This window comes from Lithobates pipiens, unplaced genomic scaffold (genome assembly GCF_037356315.1).
Source record: "Lithobates pipiens isolate NorthernLeopardFrog02 unplaced genomic scaffold, aLitPip1_a1.2 Scaffold_8, whole genome shotgun sequence".
In the NCBI taxonomy this organism is placed as follows: Eukaryota; Metazoa; Chordata; class Amphibia; order Anura; family Ranidae; genus Lithobates; species Lithobates pipiens.
This window is the reverse complement of record NW_027507903.1, coordinates 78,446,622-78,465,084: the sequence shown is the minus strand read 5'-3', so window position 1 is coordinate 78,465,084 and position 18,463 is coordinate 78,446,622. Positions and strand designations below refer to the sequence as shown.

Genomic DNA, 18,463 nt, shown 5'->3' with positions numbered 1-18,463 from the left:
TTTCACTGCAAATGTTCAAACACTTTAATCTAAGCCCTTGTACACACGGTCAGAGATTCCAACAACCAAATCCGTCGAAGTAATTCCGACTGATTAATTCCAGAAGAGGTCCGGAAGTGATGTTGCATACACATGGTCAGACTAAGTTGTTGGAAAATCCGATTGTACATAACGTGATGATGTTATTTCGTTATGCGGGACTACGTTTAGGCTAGTAGCCAATAGCTTTGGTCTAGGAATTTGATCTGAGCATGCATGGCACTTTGTCCGTCAGAGTAGGCTACACATGATCGGAGTATGTCTGATAGAAGCATTTTGTCGGAAAATTTTACCGGCAAGTTCGAAAACTTGGTCCGTCGGATATTCCGACGGAAACAGTCCGATGCAGACCACAAACAGTCGGAATATCCGACAAAACGGTCCGATAGGAAACATTGCATCGGAATCTCCGACCGTGTGTACAAGGGCTTAGAGATTCCAAAGTCACCGTTAAACAGACTTAAATCTGGGATTGAGTACTTGGTATTTATTGTTGACATTTCAGCTGGGAAATCCTTAATTTCTCAAATATCCAACAAAAACCCAAAGAAAGCACCCATTATTTTCACACTTTACACAAAAGTACAAATAATTTGGCTGAAGTTCCACTTTAATTGGTAGAATAAGTGATAACCATTTGACTTTATCATCATCACCATTATCATTATCAGCTGTCTTTATCCAGTTTGTTATGTGTTCTAAAAATGATTGATTAACTGTAGTACTGGCTTTTTATAGAGGCATGCTGTTGTATTTGATGCTCTACTGTCCAAGGACTGCACTATACTCTCACAATGTGCATTATAACCATTAGTCCACTTACTGTACAGTAGTGATCATGCCTGCATCTAATATAACCATATATTAGCCATGTTTTCTGACCATGCGGTCCGACATATTTCTCTCTGATTGCATCCTAAATTCTATAACAACAGTCTATTGGCAAAAAATATAAGGTCCAGTTGTCTCAAGGGTTCTAAATATTCTTTCTGTGTTGAGCAAAAGAAGAGTCAATGTGCAGTTAATATCTTTCCTACTCCCCAAGGCAAATTCTACCTCTGTAATGAGAATAATCAGATAAGCCATAGAACGTGCATTAAGTAGCAGAGAAATGATTCAGAAGTACCAGTTAATATATTTACAGGAGGCAGCAGCTGTAAAAAGACCAATTCACTTGTGCATGATGTTCATAATGAATGTTCACGATACCTTAATAGTGGCGAGTACGACTTCCATAATGGAGCATTGGCGAGGAGTGAGGCTCCTGGCTTCCTCTCGAATGACATGGTCCTGAAAAAATGTAAAATAAAATAAATGAGGCCTTCTACACAGAAATATCTATAATGTATCCAAATTGCTGATTAATATGAATTCTGCAGCATTTATTTCTTGGCCCATGTAGAAATATTATTCACAGTAGATTAACTGGGATTATTAAATCAAAGAAATTCATATAATTCATGTGCACTCAACCATTTGCATATGCCCAGCTAATAACAGGTGTAACCCTGTATGCAGCTGCACACTATACAAACATCACATTACCCTGAGCTAATAACGATTATTCTTATGTCTTGCCAGAAATTATTTTTTTGTGTTGGTAATAGAAAAATAAGCTGTTGCTGGTAAAATAACTGTCACTGCAAATCATCTGTAATTTGGGGTAATGATAGTTACAGGACTGAACTGGCAAGGAAGTGTTTACATTATCTGATTAGGTAGAAAGGTAGATTCTGGTCCCATAAAGCAGATTACACAGCACAGATCTTGTGCTGTGTAATCTGCCCCCCTCCGGCACTTCCTGTATCCCCTCTCTAAATAGACCACGATAACCAGGGCAGCTCCGCCCTAAACACCATGGTCTAAGTGCGTTCCTCCATCATGCGCTGTCCCCTCTGCTCTCCTCTCTTCCCCCTCACTCCCTTCCTTTCTCCCTGTCATCTGCCTCTGTCTCCGGCCCAGCCCCGCTGCTAATGCTTGTAAAATCAAATCATTACATTTTCACGACTCTCTATTAGAGGCTGGCATAGCACACTGTGTCATTCATTTTACAAAACGAGCAGTGTAAATACCCAATTTGAGCTGTCTTCAGGCCGGTCACATGACTCGCGGGAGCTTTACAGCTCCAAGACAGAGCTTCTGTGGAGGAGACAAGTGGTCACGTAATCTCCCCGGCTGACATCAGAGGGAGATAATGGCCCCTCCCTCAGAAGCCATCCATCAGAGCTGGAAAGCGGCCGTGAGTCATGTCACCGGTCCCCGAAGACAGCTCAAATTAGGTATTTACAATGCTCATTTTGAAAAACGAATGACATGGTGTGCAATGCCCGGCTCTAATAGAGGGCCTGGCATCATTTTATATATATGGGTTAACAAACCCTTTAACCACTTAGTGACCCCCCATTGTAGCTTTACTGCTACAGGGTGGCCACTCTGTGCAGAATCACAATTAGTGGGTGCTGGCCAATGGATGGCCACTGACAGCCACTGATCGGGGAGGAGACAGACTGGATGGAACTATGTCTATGTAAACAAAGCAGAGCTCCATCCTGTAAGCGAGGATGTGCTGGATCTTGTTTCCCTGCAAAGCAGGGAATAAAATCCAGCACATCCCTTAGTAAAAGTAGCACATAGTACACACAAAAACACTTGTTAGGCACACAGTTAATCCTTTGATCACCCTAGATTTTTAACCCCTTCCCAGCCAGTGTCATTAATACAGTGACAGTGCATATTTTTAGCACTTATCACTGTATTAGTGTCACTGGTGTCAAAAGTGTCAGTATCAAATTGTCTGCTGCAATATCACAGTCCTGCTATAAGTCACTGATCACCACCATTATTAGTATAAAAATGAATAAATACAAATTTGAGTATATACAGTATACGATAGTTTCTATCATTTTTGGGAAAACCAATCAGTAAACACTTAATGGGATTTTTTTTTTACCTAAAATATGTATCAAATACATAACGGCCTAAACGTATGAAGAAATTCGATTTTTACATTTTTTTATTAGCTAAGTTTAATTACTTGCCATTGCACGCCACACACTGATATTTGTGTGAGCAGTGGGTAAATGGGCATACCTGTACGTCCCCTTTAAAAGGCGGGGATAGTAGGCGCACGCGCCAGCCACATACAGCGTGACTGTGCCCACGGGACCAGCAGACTCAATGTCTGCCGGTCTCCTGGCGATCGTGTCACAGAGCCGCAGAACGGGGAAGTACAGGTATGTAAACAAGGAATTTCCCCGTTCTGCCTTGTGTCATGACAGAGATGATAGAGTCATCGGGAGCAGTGATCGCTGTCATGTGAGTTGAAGTCCACCCCCCCACAGTTAGAATCACTCCCTAGGACACACTTAACAACTTCTACGTCCCCTAGTGGTTAACTCCTTCCCTGCCAGTGTCATTTACACACTAATCAGTGCATTTTTATAGCACTGATCACTGTATAAATGACAATGGTCCCAAAATAGTGTCAAAAGTGTCCGATGTGTCCGTCATAATAACACAGTCTCGATAAAAATCGCAGATCGCTGTCATTACATTAAAAAAATGACTAATAAAAATGCCATAAAATTATCCCCTATTTTTTAGGCACTATAACGTTTGTGCAAACCAATCAATATATGCTTATTGTGATCGACCTAAACTGAGGGAAAAAAATGTCCTTTTATATATTTTTGGGAGATATTTATTAAAGCAAAAAGTAAAAAATATTGCGTTTTTTTTTTTCAAAATGGACACTCTTCTTCTGTTTATAGCTCAAAAAATAAAAACCACAGAGGTGATCAAATATCACCAAAAGAAAGCTCTATTTGTGGGTAAAAAAGGACGTCAATTTTGTTTGGGTGCAACATCACACAATGGTGCAATTATCAGTTAAATTAACGCAGTGCCGTATCTCAACAAATGGCCTGCTCATGAAGGGGGGTAGACCTTCCGGAGGTCAAAAGGTATAAATAGAAGACAGACTGTTTGTGAGCTAAAATGTGCCAATCACAACTGAGAAAGTCAGTATCAATTATATCTCTACAGCGACTGGGACTTCCAGACTTGTTTGAATGTGATTTTGTTAATACGGAGTAACAGTAAAATAGTCATATATAATAAATACTATAACCAGCTACCAAGTATTGCAGCCCTCCCTTGGCTAACTTCATGTTAGCACTAAAAAAGGACAAGTTTCAGCTAGCCTTTCAATTTGATTATATAAAACTATGAAGCTATGCACTATAGGGCAATGGCGTGCACCTATGGGAGCTGTAGCAAAGAATGTATCACAGTATTCAAAGAAGTGGCCGCCCATCCATATGGGGCTGAGGCTATAATTGGCCTCAAAAAAGGGTGGGCTAGGGTCTTTTAAGTTTATGATGCCTTAAAAATCTGTGTTACTATTTGTAAAATATATTGATTTTTTTATTTGTGCATTTTTCACCTTATGAAACCATTGAAAGCTATAGCTAAAAACTTTATAACTGGATTTATTTATATAAATTATGTTTGTATTTTATGTTTAAAGACTTTCTAATATTTTTTTTCCCGTTAGTTTCCTTTCTGCAGTTGTGCTACATCTTTGTTGCTAACTATTAATTAAATCACAAGTATAAAGCAGTAGAGGACAAGCCATTTGCTAAGCTCAAATCACCAATTACTTTCTGAATAAAAAAATAATAATACATAAACTGTTTTGCTTTCTTAAATAAAACTGAATACTAACTGATCGTTCAATTAACGCATAATCAGTTACAATCATTGTTTAAAAATTTCTTCTTACTTCAGAATGCAGTGACAAAATAGGTAAAATAACAGTGACTTTGTAACTTCAGAAACAAGTTCTACACTTGCTCAGCGGTTTGCACGATAACAGGCTACTCTATCATTACAGACAGCAGGAAAGCAACTTTGAATCTATTGAGAGCTACTAGAATCTCAGGGTAAAGCAACATTTAATACTTGTACTATAAAATACCCAACAAAGCTTTCATTATCCAACACAGAGTAACTGTTTGTAAATCCACTTATGGTATATAAAATTCAAAGACATTCACTGAATTTAAAGAGTTCCAATCTAACTTTCTACTGGACAATGCCAGTCATTTACATGGATTTATATATGGTTGAGTGAGGATGCTAATTGCTGGAGCCCCTGTTCTATAGCATGCTTTCTTAACCAAGAAAAAGTACATCTTACATTCTATCTACTATGAAAAGTTCCAGAGAACCAACAAGACTCACATGATCACCCCCCAAGAAGAAAGAAATAAGTACTTTCATTAAGTGCAACAATTCCCCAGCTAACCCTGGCCCCAAGATGGCTTTGATTGAAAATGAGAAAGTTACCCAACTTCATCAAGTTTCTGGATTTCCAGTACGCTATTCATTCCTCTGGCTCACAAAATTAATTTTACCATTCTGACTATCACATTCTTTGAAACCAAAATAATACTTAATACTATATAAACAGACTGTTGACAAAAAAAAATATTGGGGCATACTTATATAGCAATGTTACATTTACAAAACATTAATTGCAGGTGAATGTTCCAAGTACATAGCAGTGATTGATTCATCACTACAGAATATTTGGCGGAAGCCACATCCACTGCTTTACAAATATAACCCATAGGGGTTGATTTACTAAAGGCAAATAGAATGTTGCACTTTGCAATTTAATTTTCATCCGAGCTTAATAAATCAAGTAATGTTCTACTGACTTTAATAATTCAAACATGTGTAAGTAAAAATGCTGTTTTTCTAAAAAAAAATCTCCATACGTGTGATTACCCAATCATCTATATACCCATTGTTTGCAAAATGAAATTTTGCCACATTCACTAAGCTCTGGGGAAAATTCCCTTCCAAAGTGCAATTTCATTTGCAAAGTGAACAGCCTATTTGTCTTTAGTAAATCAACCCAATAATGTCAATGTTCACTAGGAACTGATATCTCACAAAGGCATGACATGGCTGAGCTTGAGATAGAACTTCAGTGGCCTTGAAAACAGGCAATGTCTAATTAATATAAGGCTCTAGAGTCCTTGAAGCCACAAGCTGAAACAGCCAGGGCACCACAGTACAAGTAATATTCAGTCTGGAGTCCATATTGAGTTTGACTGGGGCCACATATTTACCAGCTACAAGAGCAATCACCTTATTAGACTGCACAGAGTTTTCTGTAGAGCCCTTTTTTTTTTAAAGTTACAGAGCACTCTAATAAAGAGCTTGTTTTCATGTTCCATCAATAGGAGAAAAAGAATCGAAAGTCATTAATCTTCAAAATATCTAATACCTGACTACAATAAGGCCTTGGTCTTTAACAGTGGGGTCAATGTTTAAGATTAAACCTCTTTTCTTCTAATTTTAATGAGTGGCCACGAGTCGTGTTACACTCCCTTCCACTAAAAATTTGAATCGCCCTGCTTAGCTTAGTATTGTCTGCAAATACAGAGATTGAACTGTTTACCCCATCTTCCAGGTCATTTATGAACAAATTAAATAGGATTTAAACAAGATTGGCCCCAGCACAAAATCATGGGGGACCCAACTACCCACCCCTAACCATTCTGAGTACTCCCCATGTATCACCACCCTCTGTACTTTCCCTTGTAGCCAATCCATGTACTCACCCTATGGTCCATGCCAACGGACCTTGTTTTGTACAGTAAACGTTTATGGGGAACTGTGTCAAATGCTTTTGCAAAATCCAGATACACTTGATCTATGGGCCTTCCTTTATCTAGATGACAACTCACCTCCTCGTAGAAAGTTAATAGATTGGTTTGGCAAGAACGTTTCTTCATGATTCCATGATGATTACTGCTAATGATACTGTTCTCATTACTAAAATCTTGTATATAGTCCCCTCCAAGAGTTGACAAACTATTGATGTTAGACTAACTGGTCTGTAATTCCCAGGGATGTATTTTGGGCCCTTTTTAAATATTCATGTTGCATTTAACTAAAGATATGTTGGTATTATGCTGCCCCTATATTAAATAACCCTCCGAGGGTGATAAGTATAATGCCTAGTTACATAAATCAATAGTGTAATATAAAAATATATATATAAATGTCTACTGAATAATATCAAAAAGTGCAAAGTGCTACATTAAATAAAATAAAATAAACACACCACAGAGGTGATAGAATCCAAATAAATGAAAATCAAGTGAACAATGGTAAGTAACTAAAAACAGTCTCTTAAAAAAATACTATTTTGATAAAGTGCAGAGAAAATGCAAAAAAAAAAAAAAAGTAACTACACTACAGAGTCAATTGAAAACCTCCATGGAAACCCAACTGCTTCAATCGAGTGCAAAGCCAAAAAACTGTGATCATAAAGTGCCAAGTGCGTCTTATAAATGTGCAAATAGGTAAACACTCTCCAGAGGTGATATAAGTGAACCACCCTAATAATAAACAAATGATATACAAGAAAGCAAGGAAGAGTATACCTAGACCAAAAAGAGGGTATCCTCTCCTGATCACATGGAAATAAACTTTAATATTAAACATAAAATATATATAGTAGTAAACGCACTACAGAGCCGGCTGTAACATACGTTATATCAGAATGAATCCGGCCTCTATAGATTAAATATACATATTGAAATCCATCAAAAAGAAAAAAAAGAAAAAGATATAAATATTCAACTCCATAATAAATAAACAACAGTCTCCTTTAAGTGCAAGTGCTTTGTGCAAACTTGTGCAAATTCAACTGAAGTGTGGGTCTCCCAGTGCTTAATCCCGCTGTGATCACACTTTAGTGGGCAGTGGCCCCTTACCTATAGCAAGGAGGGATTTGCATAGAGGTATATAGATTTCTTTATATGTCTTCTCTCCTGGTAAATTCGGTCACCTTCTCCTTTAAATTTTATTCTTATTGCTCCATAGGACCCAATAGATTAATAGAGAGGGAATACCATAGTGTAGTATTTCACAAATAGCATTTATTAAAAATTTTCATACACAGGGTACTCACACATTAATAGATAGAAAAAAGCCTTTTTCTAGTAATCAGCAGAAAGTGCATCCAGTCAGCTTCCTTCCCGTCCCTATGCGTGACATCACATCACGTGACTTCATCCTGATACGGTGTGATCCATTCTAGTAGTAGCAGCAGCCCCTGACATTTGATAGATCACCAGTGGTAGCGCAGGAATAAAACACTATCATTGATGCTGCATTGGCTTTTCTCTAATCAGCTGGTACCATTCCAGTCAGTAGACTGTCTGTAAAAATTTAGGAACAATGGTCTGGAAATTACTTGACTGAGTTCCCTAAGTACGTTCGGGTGCAAGCCATCTGGTCCCGGGGATTTATTAATGTTAAGTTTGCCAAGTCTAATTTTAATTCTGTCCTCTGTTAACCATGAAGGTGCTTCCTGTGATGTCTCATGAGGATAAACACTGCAGTTTTGGTTACTGAAGCCTCCCGATTCCCTCATGGAGACTGAGGAGAAGAATAAATTCAATGCCTTCGCCATTTCCCCATCATTTGTAACCTTCCTCATTCTTTATGGGGCCAAAATGGTCTGTCCTCCTTTTTTACTGTTTACATACTTAGAATTTCTTGGGATTTTTTTGCTCTCCTCCGCTATGTGTCTTATATGTTCTATCTTGCCCATCGTAATTGCACCCTTATATTTCTTGTTGAATTCTTTATAAAGTCTGAATGCTGATGATGATCCCTCAACCTTGTATTTTTTTGAAGGCCTTCTCCTTTGCGTTTTTATGCATTTTTACATTGGAGTTAAGCCATCCAGGACATTTTTTTTTGCTCTTTTAAAGTTATTACCGAATGGGATGCATTGGCTATTGCCCTTATTTAATATGCTCTTAAAGTAAACCCATCTCTCCTCCATTGTTCTTTGTTCCTAAGATTTTAATCCAAATTGATGCCTTCTAGCAAGGTTGTAGTTTAGGGAAGTTGGCTCTTTTGAAATCCAGTGTCTTTGTGTTCCCCTTATGTTTCCTATTTGTGTGATTTATACTGAAGCCAATTGACCTGTGACCGCTGTTACCTAAATTGTCCCATATTTCCACATCCATGATCAGGTCTGTATTGTTGGTATTCAGTAGATCCAGTAGCATTTTATTTTTAGTTGTTACGTCTACCATCTGACCTATAAAATTGTCCTGCAAGACATTTAGGAACTGGCGAGTCTTGGATGAATGTGTGGTTTCCTCCGCCCAGTCAATGTATGGATAATTAAATCCCCCGATATGATAACACTTTTCATCCTTGCTGCTAATCCAAATTGTAATAGGAGATCTGTCGCCCCTTCCTCCCTCTGGTTGGGCAGCCTATAGCACATTCCCAGTATTATTTTCCCCTTAGCTTCATCCCTTTGGAGCTCTACCCATAAGGATTCCACCTCCTCCCTAGCTCCCTTAGTGATGTCATCTCTCACATTCACTTGTACATTATTCTTGATATATAGGCATACCCCTCCCCCCTTTTTACCCTCTCTATCCTTGCGATAAAATGGTACACCCTTGAATGGTTGCCAGCCATTCAAGCTGTTGAACGAGGTCTCTGAAATTCCCACAAAATCCAAATCCTCCATGTACAACAATCTCTCTAGTTCACACATCTTATCCGCCAGGCTCATGACATTGGTGAACATGCCAAGTAGACCGGTCGATTATTATCCTCTTATTGGATGTTCCGAGATTGTGACTAAGACTTGCTGCTATACTTTCCTTGGGTTGATATGCTTTGGTCAACCTACGACTAATGCCCCGATACTACCATCTGTAATATCTTCCGTGCCGACTATCTCTACCTCTGGACCCTGGAAAGATAATTTCAATGCTAAGGAAACAAAGACCTCACTCTTGCTCGTGTAGAATGTTACAGTTTATTTCACCTTTACAAGCTGACAAGCACTGATAGATCTAACCTTCTACCAATGACACCTTTTACTATACCAGACACCTTTTCTTTCACAGGAGACTCTACTTACTTTACCTAACTTTTTCATAACCTCACAAAAACACTTGAAAACCATAGTTTCCTTCACACACTTTTGAATGCATGCTTGCAGTTTGCCTCCACAGAGACAACAAATTGCCATCTATCTCTTGTTCAAGTTTACTGAGGTTGTCCAATCCTAATAAACTTAACCTGTCAACTCAACACTTAGCTAAGCCTTCAAGCTCTAAAACTTAAACTTTTTCAATACCGACTGACCACAAAGAATGTTTTAAACAGAAATGTTATAGTTGTTAATTTAATTACCACATATTAACAATAATAAAATGTACCATGTAGTAAATCTAAAGCCCCACTATATTTAATTAAAAAGTGTTGTAAAAAAAAAAATGTGATACTTATCTGGCCCTAATTTTAGATTTATCCTAAAATTTACAATTGCTAACTTCACCCTTTCACTCTTAAAATGCCACAATGCTTAACTAACAATGAAAAACTAAACTCCCATCTTTTCAAGCAGTGCAAGCATAAACATCAAAAATAGGTAAATCCTGCTATGAAAAAATGATCTGCACCCAATTGCTGATGTAAAGCACCTGTTGTAATTTGCACAAAGAATATGCAAAGTTTGAATCACAGGTTATGATTTTGATGTGTTTATTGTTATGTTCACAGAAGTTGAAATATGTGGATGAGGTCTTGCACTGACATTACTGTATTTCCTAACCCAGACCAATTGCCAACCATCTATTAAGTTGGCAATTGGGGATATCGCTATCACACTATTTTTCGCAGTGGTTCCAGGTGAAGCTATTATACATTAGCCCTTGAAAGGTTCTTGCTAGCTAATGCCAGATTTGGAGCTTGCTAATCTGGGACTGCTATTGGGTTTTTTTTTCTTTAAAAGAGAATTCACAAGGTGGCATCACGAATTCAATAGCAGGTTTGATTTGTGCATCAAAGATTGTGCTGAAGAGAAAAGTTTATGGCATGTCTAGAAAAAATATCTATCTATATAACCTTGACACTTTTCATGTTAAGATTTAAAAAGGATAAATTGTATTTAGATGTTAAAATGTACTGTAATCCTTGTGTTCATATATCAGTATTTTGAGCTCCAAAGCTGCTTACTGCCTGTTATCAAATGCTGGATGAGGGTAGAGTGATAGCTTGGCAGAATACAGTCAGTATGTGGTATATTACTATATTTTAGAGGAAAAGAATAAAGCAAATCGTTTTCTTCATTCTATGCTACCTTACATTTCTAAATGCTTAAAAATTTTCCCATGGGAAAGATATTTATTTTCATGACCATCTTGGTATTGGATCATGGCTTTGCCGCTTCGTGTCAGATCTTTCCCCCCAATAACTGGTGATCTGATGACTGCTGGGGTAATGATAAAAAAACAAAAACAGGGAAATCCTTGTACTGCAGGTTCTCCCAGCTCATGGTTTTCTCTCCAGCAAGAAGAACAGTGAAGAGCTCAGCAGTCACATCATCAAATCTCACTACAAATGATCTGAGGATAGAATACATCTCTTGTTACACATAATAAATACAAGCACAGTACCGTTAAGGATCTAGTTTTGAATCTGCAATGTGAGATTGTCTAATGCATCAATGCTCTTTTATGCTAGTCTCACAACATTTGTAGTGAGATTTGATGAGGTCATTGCTGAGCTCTTCACTGTTCTTCTTGCTGGAGAGAAAACTACAAGCTGGGAGAACCTGCAGTGCAAGGATATCCCTGATGTTTTTGATCATTACCCCACCAGTCATCAGATCACAAGTTATCGGGGGGAAAGGTCAGACAGGAAGTAGCAAATCCATAATCCAATACAAAGATGGTTATCCCTACACAGAGAAAAATGTGGAACAACACATCTAAGTCAGAAATAGGGAAAATATTAGCTGTAGGGAGACCACAAGCAATACTATATACTAGATACTAGACCAACATCATCTTTCATTGGGCACAACTTTTACAGTTTATATCCTCTCAAATCAATAATTATTATGTTTAAGAAAATAATATTATTTTGGCAGACCGCTAGTAACACAGTTCCAATTTCAAAGCACCCATACAACAACAAAAATGAACAAACCAACTGATAGTTGGTTCTTGTCACTACAAAAAATGTCAAAATAAGTAAAAATTGGTTAAACAAGACTAAATGGTGTCTTTTTTCAACCAGACTATGTAACTCTGCGGTGCATTTACTGAAGGCAAACAGATTGTGCACCTTGCAAGTACAGTTGCACTCATTTTTTCAGAGCTTAGTAAATGTGGTAAAACTCTGTTGATTTCCATCATCCAATCGGGTACAAGAAAAATTGAATTTTTAAACATTTTCCTTGCACCAGATCGGGTATTCTTTTCAAAATGAAGCTTTACCACATTTATATTTACTCAGGAAAATTAGTGAGGCTGCACTTACAAAGTGCACAGTCTATTTGCCTTTAATAAATGCACCCCTATGTCTTGTAGAGCATGATGAGTTAATATGAAAAGTTCTGGACACTGGTTGAGCACTCTTTTAAACTCTTCTCAAAAAGAGTCAGACCCTTCTTTTGAATAAAGCTGTTTTATGATTAAAAAAAAAAAAAAGAGTATGACCTTTTATGTAAATGTTGTATCAGTTGTACAATGCCATATTCTTCCAGCATCAAGTTGATATCATACATAGCTGAGGGATCAGCATTACATTAACCACTTGCCGACCGCTGCACAAACATTTACGTTGACAGAATGGTATGGACAGGCAAATGGGCGCACAGGTATGTCCCTTTAAATTTGCTGCCGTTTGGTCGTGCGTGAGACCCTGGTGCGAGCTCCATGAGTGTGATCATGGGTCCCGCGGACTCGATATCCACGGGGATACCCACAATTGTCTCATGGAGAGGAAGAACGGGGAAATGCTGATGTAAACAAGCATTTCCCCATTCTTCCTAGTGACAGGACACTGAACACAGCTCCCTGTGATTGGGAGCGGTGATCAGTGTCGTGGCACGCCCATCCCCCCTCCAGTTAGAACACATCCCTAGGACACACGTAACCCCTCCAGTGTCCCCCTCCAGGTTAACCCCTTCACTGCCAGTCACATTTACACAGTAATCAATGCATTTTTAATCGTACTGATCGCCGTATAAATGTCCGATCTGTCCGCCATAATGTCGCAGTCACAATAAAATCACGGATTGCCGCCATTACTAGTTAAAAACAAAAAATGTATAAAAATGCCATAAAACGATACCCTATTTTGTAGACGCTATAACTTTTGAACAAACCAATCAATAACACTTATTGCATTTTTTTTTAACCAAAAATATGTAGAAGAATATGTATCGGCCTAAACTGAGGGAAAAAATGTTTTTTATATATTTTTGGGGGATATTTTTTATAGCAAAACGCTAAAAAAAAATTAGTTTTTTTCAAAATTGTCGCTCTTTTTTTGCTTATAGCACAAAAAAGAAAAACCGCACAGGTGATCATATACAATACCACCAAAAGAAAGCTCTATTTGTGGGGGGGGAAACGTCAATTTTGTTTGAGAGCCACGTCGCATGACCGCGCAATTGTCAATCAAAGCGGCGTAGTGCCGAATCGCAAAAAGCGCTCTGGTTTTTGGCCAGCAAAATGGTCCGGGGCTTAAGTGGTTAAATAGCATGGACATTTTGATGAAAACAGGATTCATTATGATTCCAGTTTAGTCCCATACAAACATCATAGAGTTTATGTTTAACCATTAGAAAATATTCAGTGGCTTTGTTTATACAATAATCCCAAAGGTTATATTATTAATGACATTACATTTGCCAATTGGGCGGTCATGTTTTCACGCAAAATTTGGATTAAATGAAAAAACAAAACAAAAAAACACTCAAATGCGACCATGCCTTGACTGATCCTTGGGCGGGTTTAAATTTAATGAATGACAGACACCAGCTCAGACACTGACACATTCAAATCTAGTACAACTTATGAGATGTAGGCAGATCATAGCTGATGGAGGAGGCCAGCACCCTGTCTCAGTACCCCTTTCAACAGCCCACAGTCCTGACACAAGGTGTGGCCTAGCAGTTCGGTGGAGTTTTGCAAATACTAAAATTCCTTGATAAGTGGAAGTCTAGAGGAGAAGGTATTCCCAAGCAGAATGCATTAGCATGCAGACCAGTCTAGATAAGGACCACATATGATGTTGAACCTCCTTTATTGAAAAAAAATGAAACCCACTGAATGAAACGGGTGGCCCAGAGCCAGTAAAACTGAGGAGGAAAGTGTTAGATGATGTTGGACTTTCTCTAGCCAGGAAATAGGGTGGCCTCTATATGATTTACTGCAATTTCTAATGCACACATTGAGAACCTCAAAGTGTGCAGCGAAACCTGAGCAAGCAATTTCAGTACAGAAGTGGAGCCAATACAACTCAAGACTGAAGATAAGGTTAGAGTCCAGCTTTGAGTGATATCTCAGGATAAACACCAAACCAATAATAACAGTTTTATTTAAGTATTTAAGTATTCTTTCATTGCAAGCACAGTGGCTTAGTGGCTAACACTTCCGCTTTGTGGCTCTGGGGTCCTCGGTTAAGGTACTGGCCAGGACACAATCTGCATGAAGTTTGCATGTTCTCCCTTGGTTTATGTGGATTTTTCTCCTTTGTGCTAAAGATATGCTGGTAGGTCAAGTTTCACTCTAAATTTGGCCCTAGTATGATATGCATCTGAGCACCCCCAAGATGACTACCTCCCATCTGTCCCAAAAGAAAATAGTGTGCTTTGTGTTCCTATGGAAAAAGGCACTAACAAAAAAAACACAATTGTGTATGCTAACTACTATACTGATGCCGCGTACACACGACTGAACTTTCCGGGAAAAGGTCTGACGGTCTTCCCGACGGAGTTACAATGGACTTCCAAACTAACAGACTTGCCCACACATGAACGGATTAAAGTCCGTTTGAAAATCCGTTAGTTTTGTGATGACATATGACGGGACTAGAAAATGAAGTTCAATAGCCAGTAGCCAATAACTGCCCTTGCATCGTATTTGGTCCAGCATACAGATGAACGGTTTTCCCGATAGGAATTGAGTCCATAGGACAGATGTGAAACATGTTCTATTTCTAGGTCCGTCTGAATTTGTTAAAGAAAAACGATCGGACTATCCGACGGAATGATTCCGTTGGACCTCTTCTGCCGTAAATTCTGGTTATGTGTACGCGGCATTAGCATAACCACACCTGGCATAGTTAACCAAAATGAATAATCAATCCAGAGCTCACAGCATAAAACCTCATGACACAACTTCTGTAAAAAAATTCTATTTTGATAGGGTGTCCACAGAAATTCTAATATATATTTATAGAAAACTATAAAAAAGAAACATATCTGACTCTTATAAAGCTAACTGTGTAAAAAAATAAACTTTATTACATAGAAAGTATAAAGACACAAGTTCAAAAGCAAAGCTATACCTATTAAAACCCAAGATACTCCTAAAATAATCTTCAAATACATCCTACAGTATAAATCAATGAAACAAAACACTCAGATATACAGATAAGAATGTAATAACTATATAACAATAGGGGTGGTATGTCCTACGTTGCTGAGGATGCAGCATATCAAAGATCGAAACCAGCACATCAAGGTGACATAGCCAATTTACGAATGCTGTAAGGTTGTTAACCAAAAAATGTGGTTAATCCTCCAGGTATAAGAATGGTCTCAAGGTGGTTTTAACCTGTAATTTATCAAAAAAGAGCATGTCCATATATACACTATAACATTGACCACCTAGACCATATATGCATGGCTTAGATGTGTAACTTATATGCAAGGCTTGTATCCAGAATCCAGCAGGATTTAAATTTTCATTAGTCATTAGTCATATTTCATTAGTGATACAGGTGGGTTTATGCCATTAATAGTGTATGAATGTCCACATGCAGATGTCTACAAGAACCACCATGCTTAGATGTGTAACTTGTATACATGGCTTGTACGGTTGGTACATCATCATCCAGCTTCCAGGTGGATTTAACCTGTCATTAGTAGCACTCAAATGTCCACATGTAGACTTCTACAGGGAGCACCGAGATCTTATATGCATGGCTTAGATGTCTCCCCAATTAGTTTAGGAGCCCAATAAGCAGGTGACCAAAGTAGAGGCAAATATACACTAGTGCCCTTACTCAAACAGAAACTCAAATCACAAAGGCTTCATACTAGGTGTAAAGGTCCATCCATCATAAAAAGGACATGGAGAACAGTTGGCTGTATATGAGTCAGATATTTTTCTTTTTTATTGTTTTCTATGAAAATACATAAGAATTTTTGTGGAAACCCCATAAAAGTAAATATTTTTACAGATGTATATGCTTAGCATGCTTTACATACAGGGATTTTAAAACGTGCACATTTAAAAGTGTTCCTGCCAGAGTCTCTAGTTCTGTTTAGCCATTCTTGTGATTTACGCAGCTTTGAAAGAATTTGATTTTGAGACCTTGCAAACATGGTGTATCTCATCCAGAGGAGGCTTCCAAAAAGCTTCCATTTGTAAATGTAACATGAGGAGCTAAAAGTCCAGTGTGAGAATGAGAGTTGGCAACTGAATACAGGAAAATAATATATCCTCCACCACAACAATGAGGTTTATTTATTGTTGGTGCAAGGAGTTAACATCCATAGTGCAGTGTGAAAAGCACCTGAAGATAAGTTACACAACTTTCTCATTTCTCTTGGTTAGTGACATTTCTTCTCATAGGAGGCTGAGGCTTTGACTTCTGGATAATGGAAAAGTATTTTTTTATAAATTAAAGTTGAACTCCAGGAAAGCAAATAAATTACATATGTGAGATCCGTGTTACCTAAAATGATTTTGAGTTGGTGCCCAGATCAGATCAAGCTGATCAAGTGCAAAGTAATACAACTATTTAAACTGGGAATTCAAAAGTTTTTGAACTTTTGCATACCATAATAAAAATTATTAATAATTTTGTTGTTTTAGAAAATGCATATTTTATATCTGCATAGCATTGCTGGGAGTTGCAGATGAAACTTACATAATTTAAGCACTGTCTTACTTCAGTAACATTAAGATCTAAAAAATATGAACTGCTAAAAAATAATGTTCATGTTAAATAAGTAAAACATTTTCAGAATACACGTTAAAGCAATATTGTCTTCTGTTTTTCAGATAAAGTGACTTGTTCATCACGAATGAAAGAACTGTGACAGAAGTGAAATAACAAGGAACTAAGGAAAAGCAGAATATAAAGTTACTGTGGCAGGTGATTAACTATTGATTTAACAGTATTACCTTTAATTTAGACAACTGTCCAAGGTCTTTAGCTGCGCTGAAAATAATTTGTGGCCCCTGGAGAAAATAAAGACAACAATTTATTGAAACAAGATCAATGATAATAGTCATGAATATTAATACTGTCACATTTAAATGGTATAATTGAAGCACAGGAACACCATGCAGAGTTTAGGCTTTGTTTAATTAATAGACAAAGTATTTGCAAAATCAAATTATCATTTACAGCGCTCACTTCCTTCACATACTGCAATTCCGGTAGCCCTAGATGAAAAGAAACCATTGTGTTCTCTCTGTAAAGGAACAATGATTAAAGCTACTTCACCTTTATATTTTTAAATAAAGACGCAGAAAAATATACATTTTCATAAACCATAAATTAAGCATTCTATTGACACTTTCACGACCAGGGTTTTTCAACTTTAGACCAGTCTTTCTCAACCTTTTATATATGGAGGAACCCTTAAAATATTGTTCCAGACTCAAGGAGCCCTTTCTGGTACTTACTATAACATTTACAGTTCATTGGTACATTAGTTCATTAGTGTGATGGTCACTGGGAAAAATCCCCTCTTACAGAAAGCAAAAAAGATCATTGGTGTCAGTGGTTACTCACCTGAGAGGCAGAAGTTGCTCATTGTTCAAGGAATCCGTGGAAACCTCTGGAGCAACCCTAGGGTTCCACAAAACCCTGGTTCGGAAAGGCTGGCTTAGACACTCTGAGTTTAGCAGTTATTATGCATCAGTTATCTTGACAATCACTCTATGACTAATTGTTCCGACTAACATACAGAACTAGAAACATACACTATGTACAGTCCTAGTACTGCAAGCTTAATGAACAGTCTCACGTAAAGGGGCATTTTACATTTATACTTAAAAAGTCATTTTGCGGTTACAAAGGGTGTTAAACAGAAATACGGTGCTCATTGTATGCAGGAGAATTGGAATCTTCCTTTAATGGAAAAATGAGTGCAAACCCACGTTGGCTTACAGTATGTAGGTGGAAAGTGAAATGTGAAAGCTGATTTCATATGAAAGGGTCTTAGTAACCTCCAGGTAGACTCTTGTAAACCCTAAATGACTGCTTACAAAAAATATGCTACAGTGCTACCCTGAAAATTCTATCATGTTAACCTCTTGCTAACCAC

At 37.8% G+C, this 18,463-nt stretch overlaps 1 protein-coding gene across 1 annotated transcript in view; it reads right to left on the bottom strand.

Moving 5' to 3' along the window:
• Positions 1-18,463, bottom strand: part of UNC13C (unc-13 homolog C) — an 857,791-nt gene that overhangs the window by 110,051 nt on the left and 729,277 nt on the right. The window contains exons 29-30 of the mRNA XM_077472480.1: positions 17,313-17,369; positions 1,249-1,329 (exon numbers count right to left, since the gene is read on the bottom strand). Of these exons, the coding sequence (XP_077328606.1) occupies positions 1,249-1,329; positions 17,313-17,369 (138 nt within the window). The remainder of the gene's footprint in view (positions 1-1,248; positions 1,330-17,312; positions 17,370-18,463) is intronic.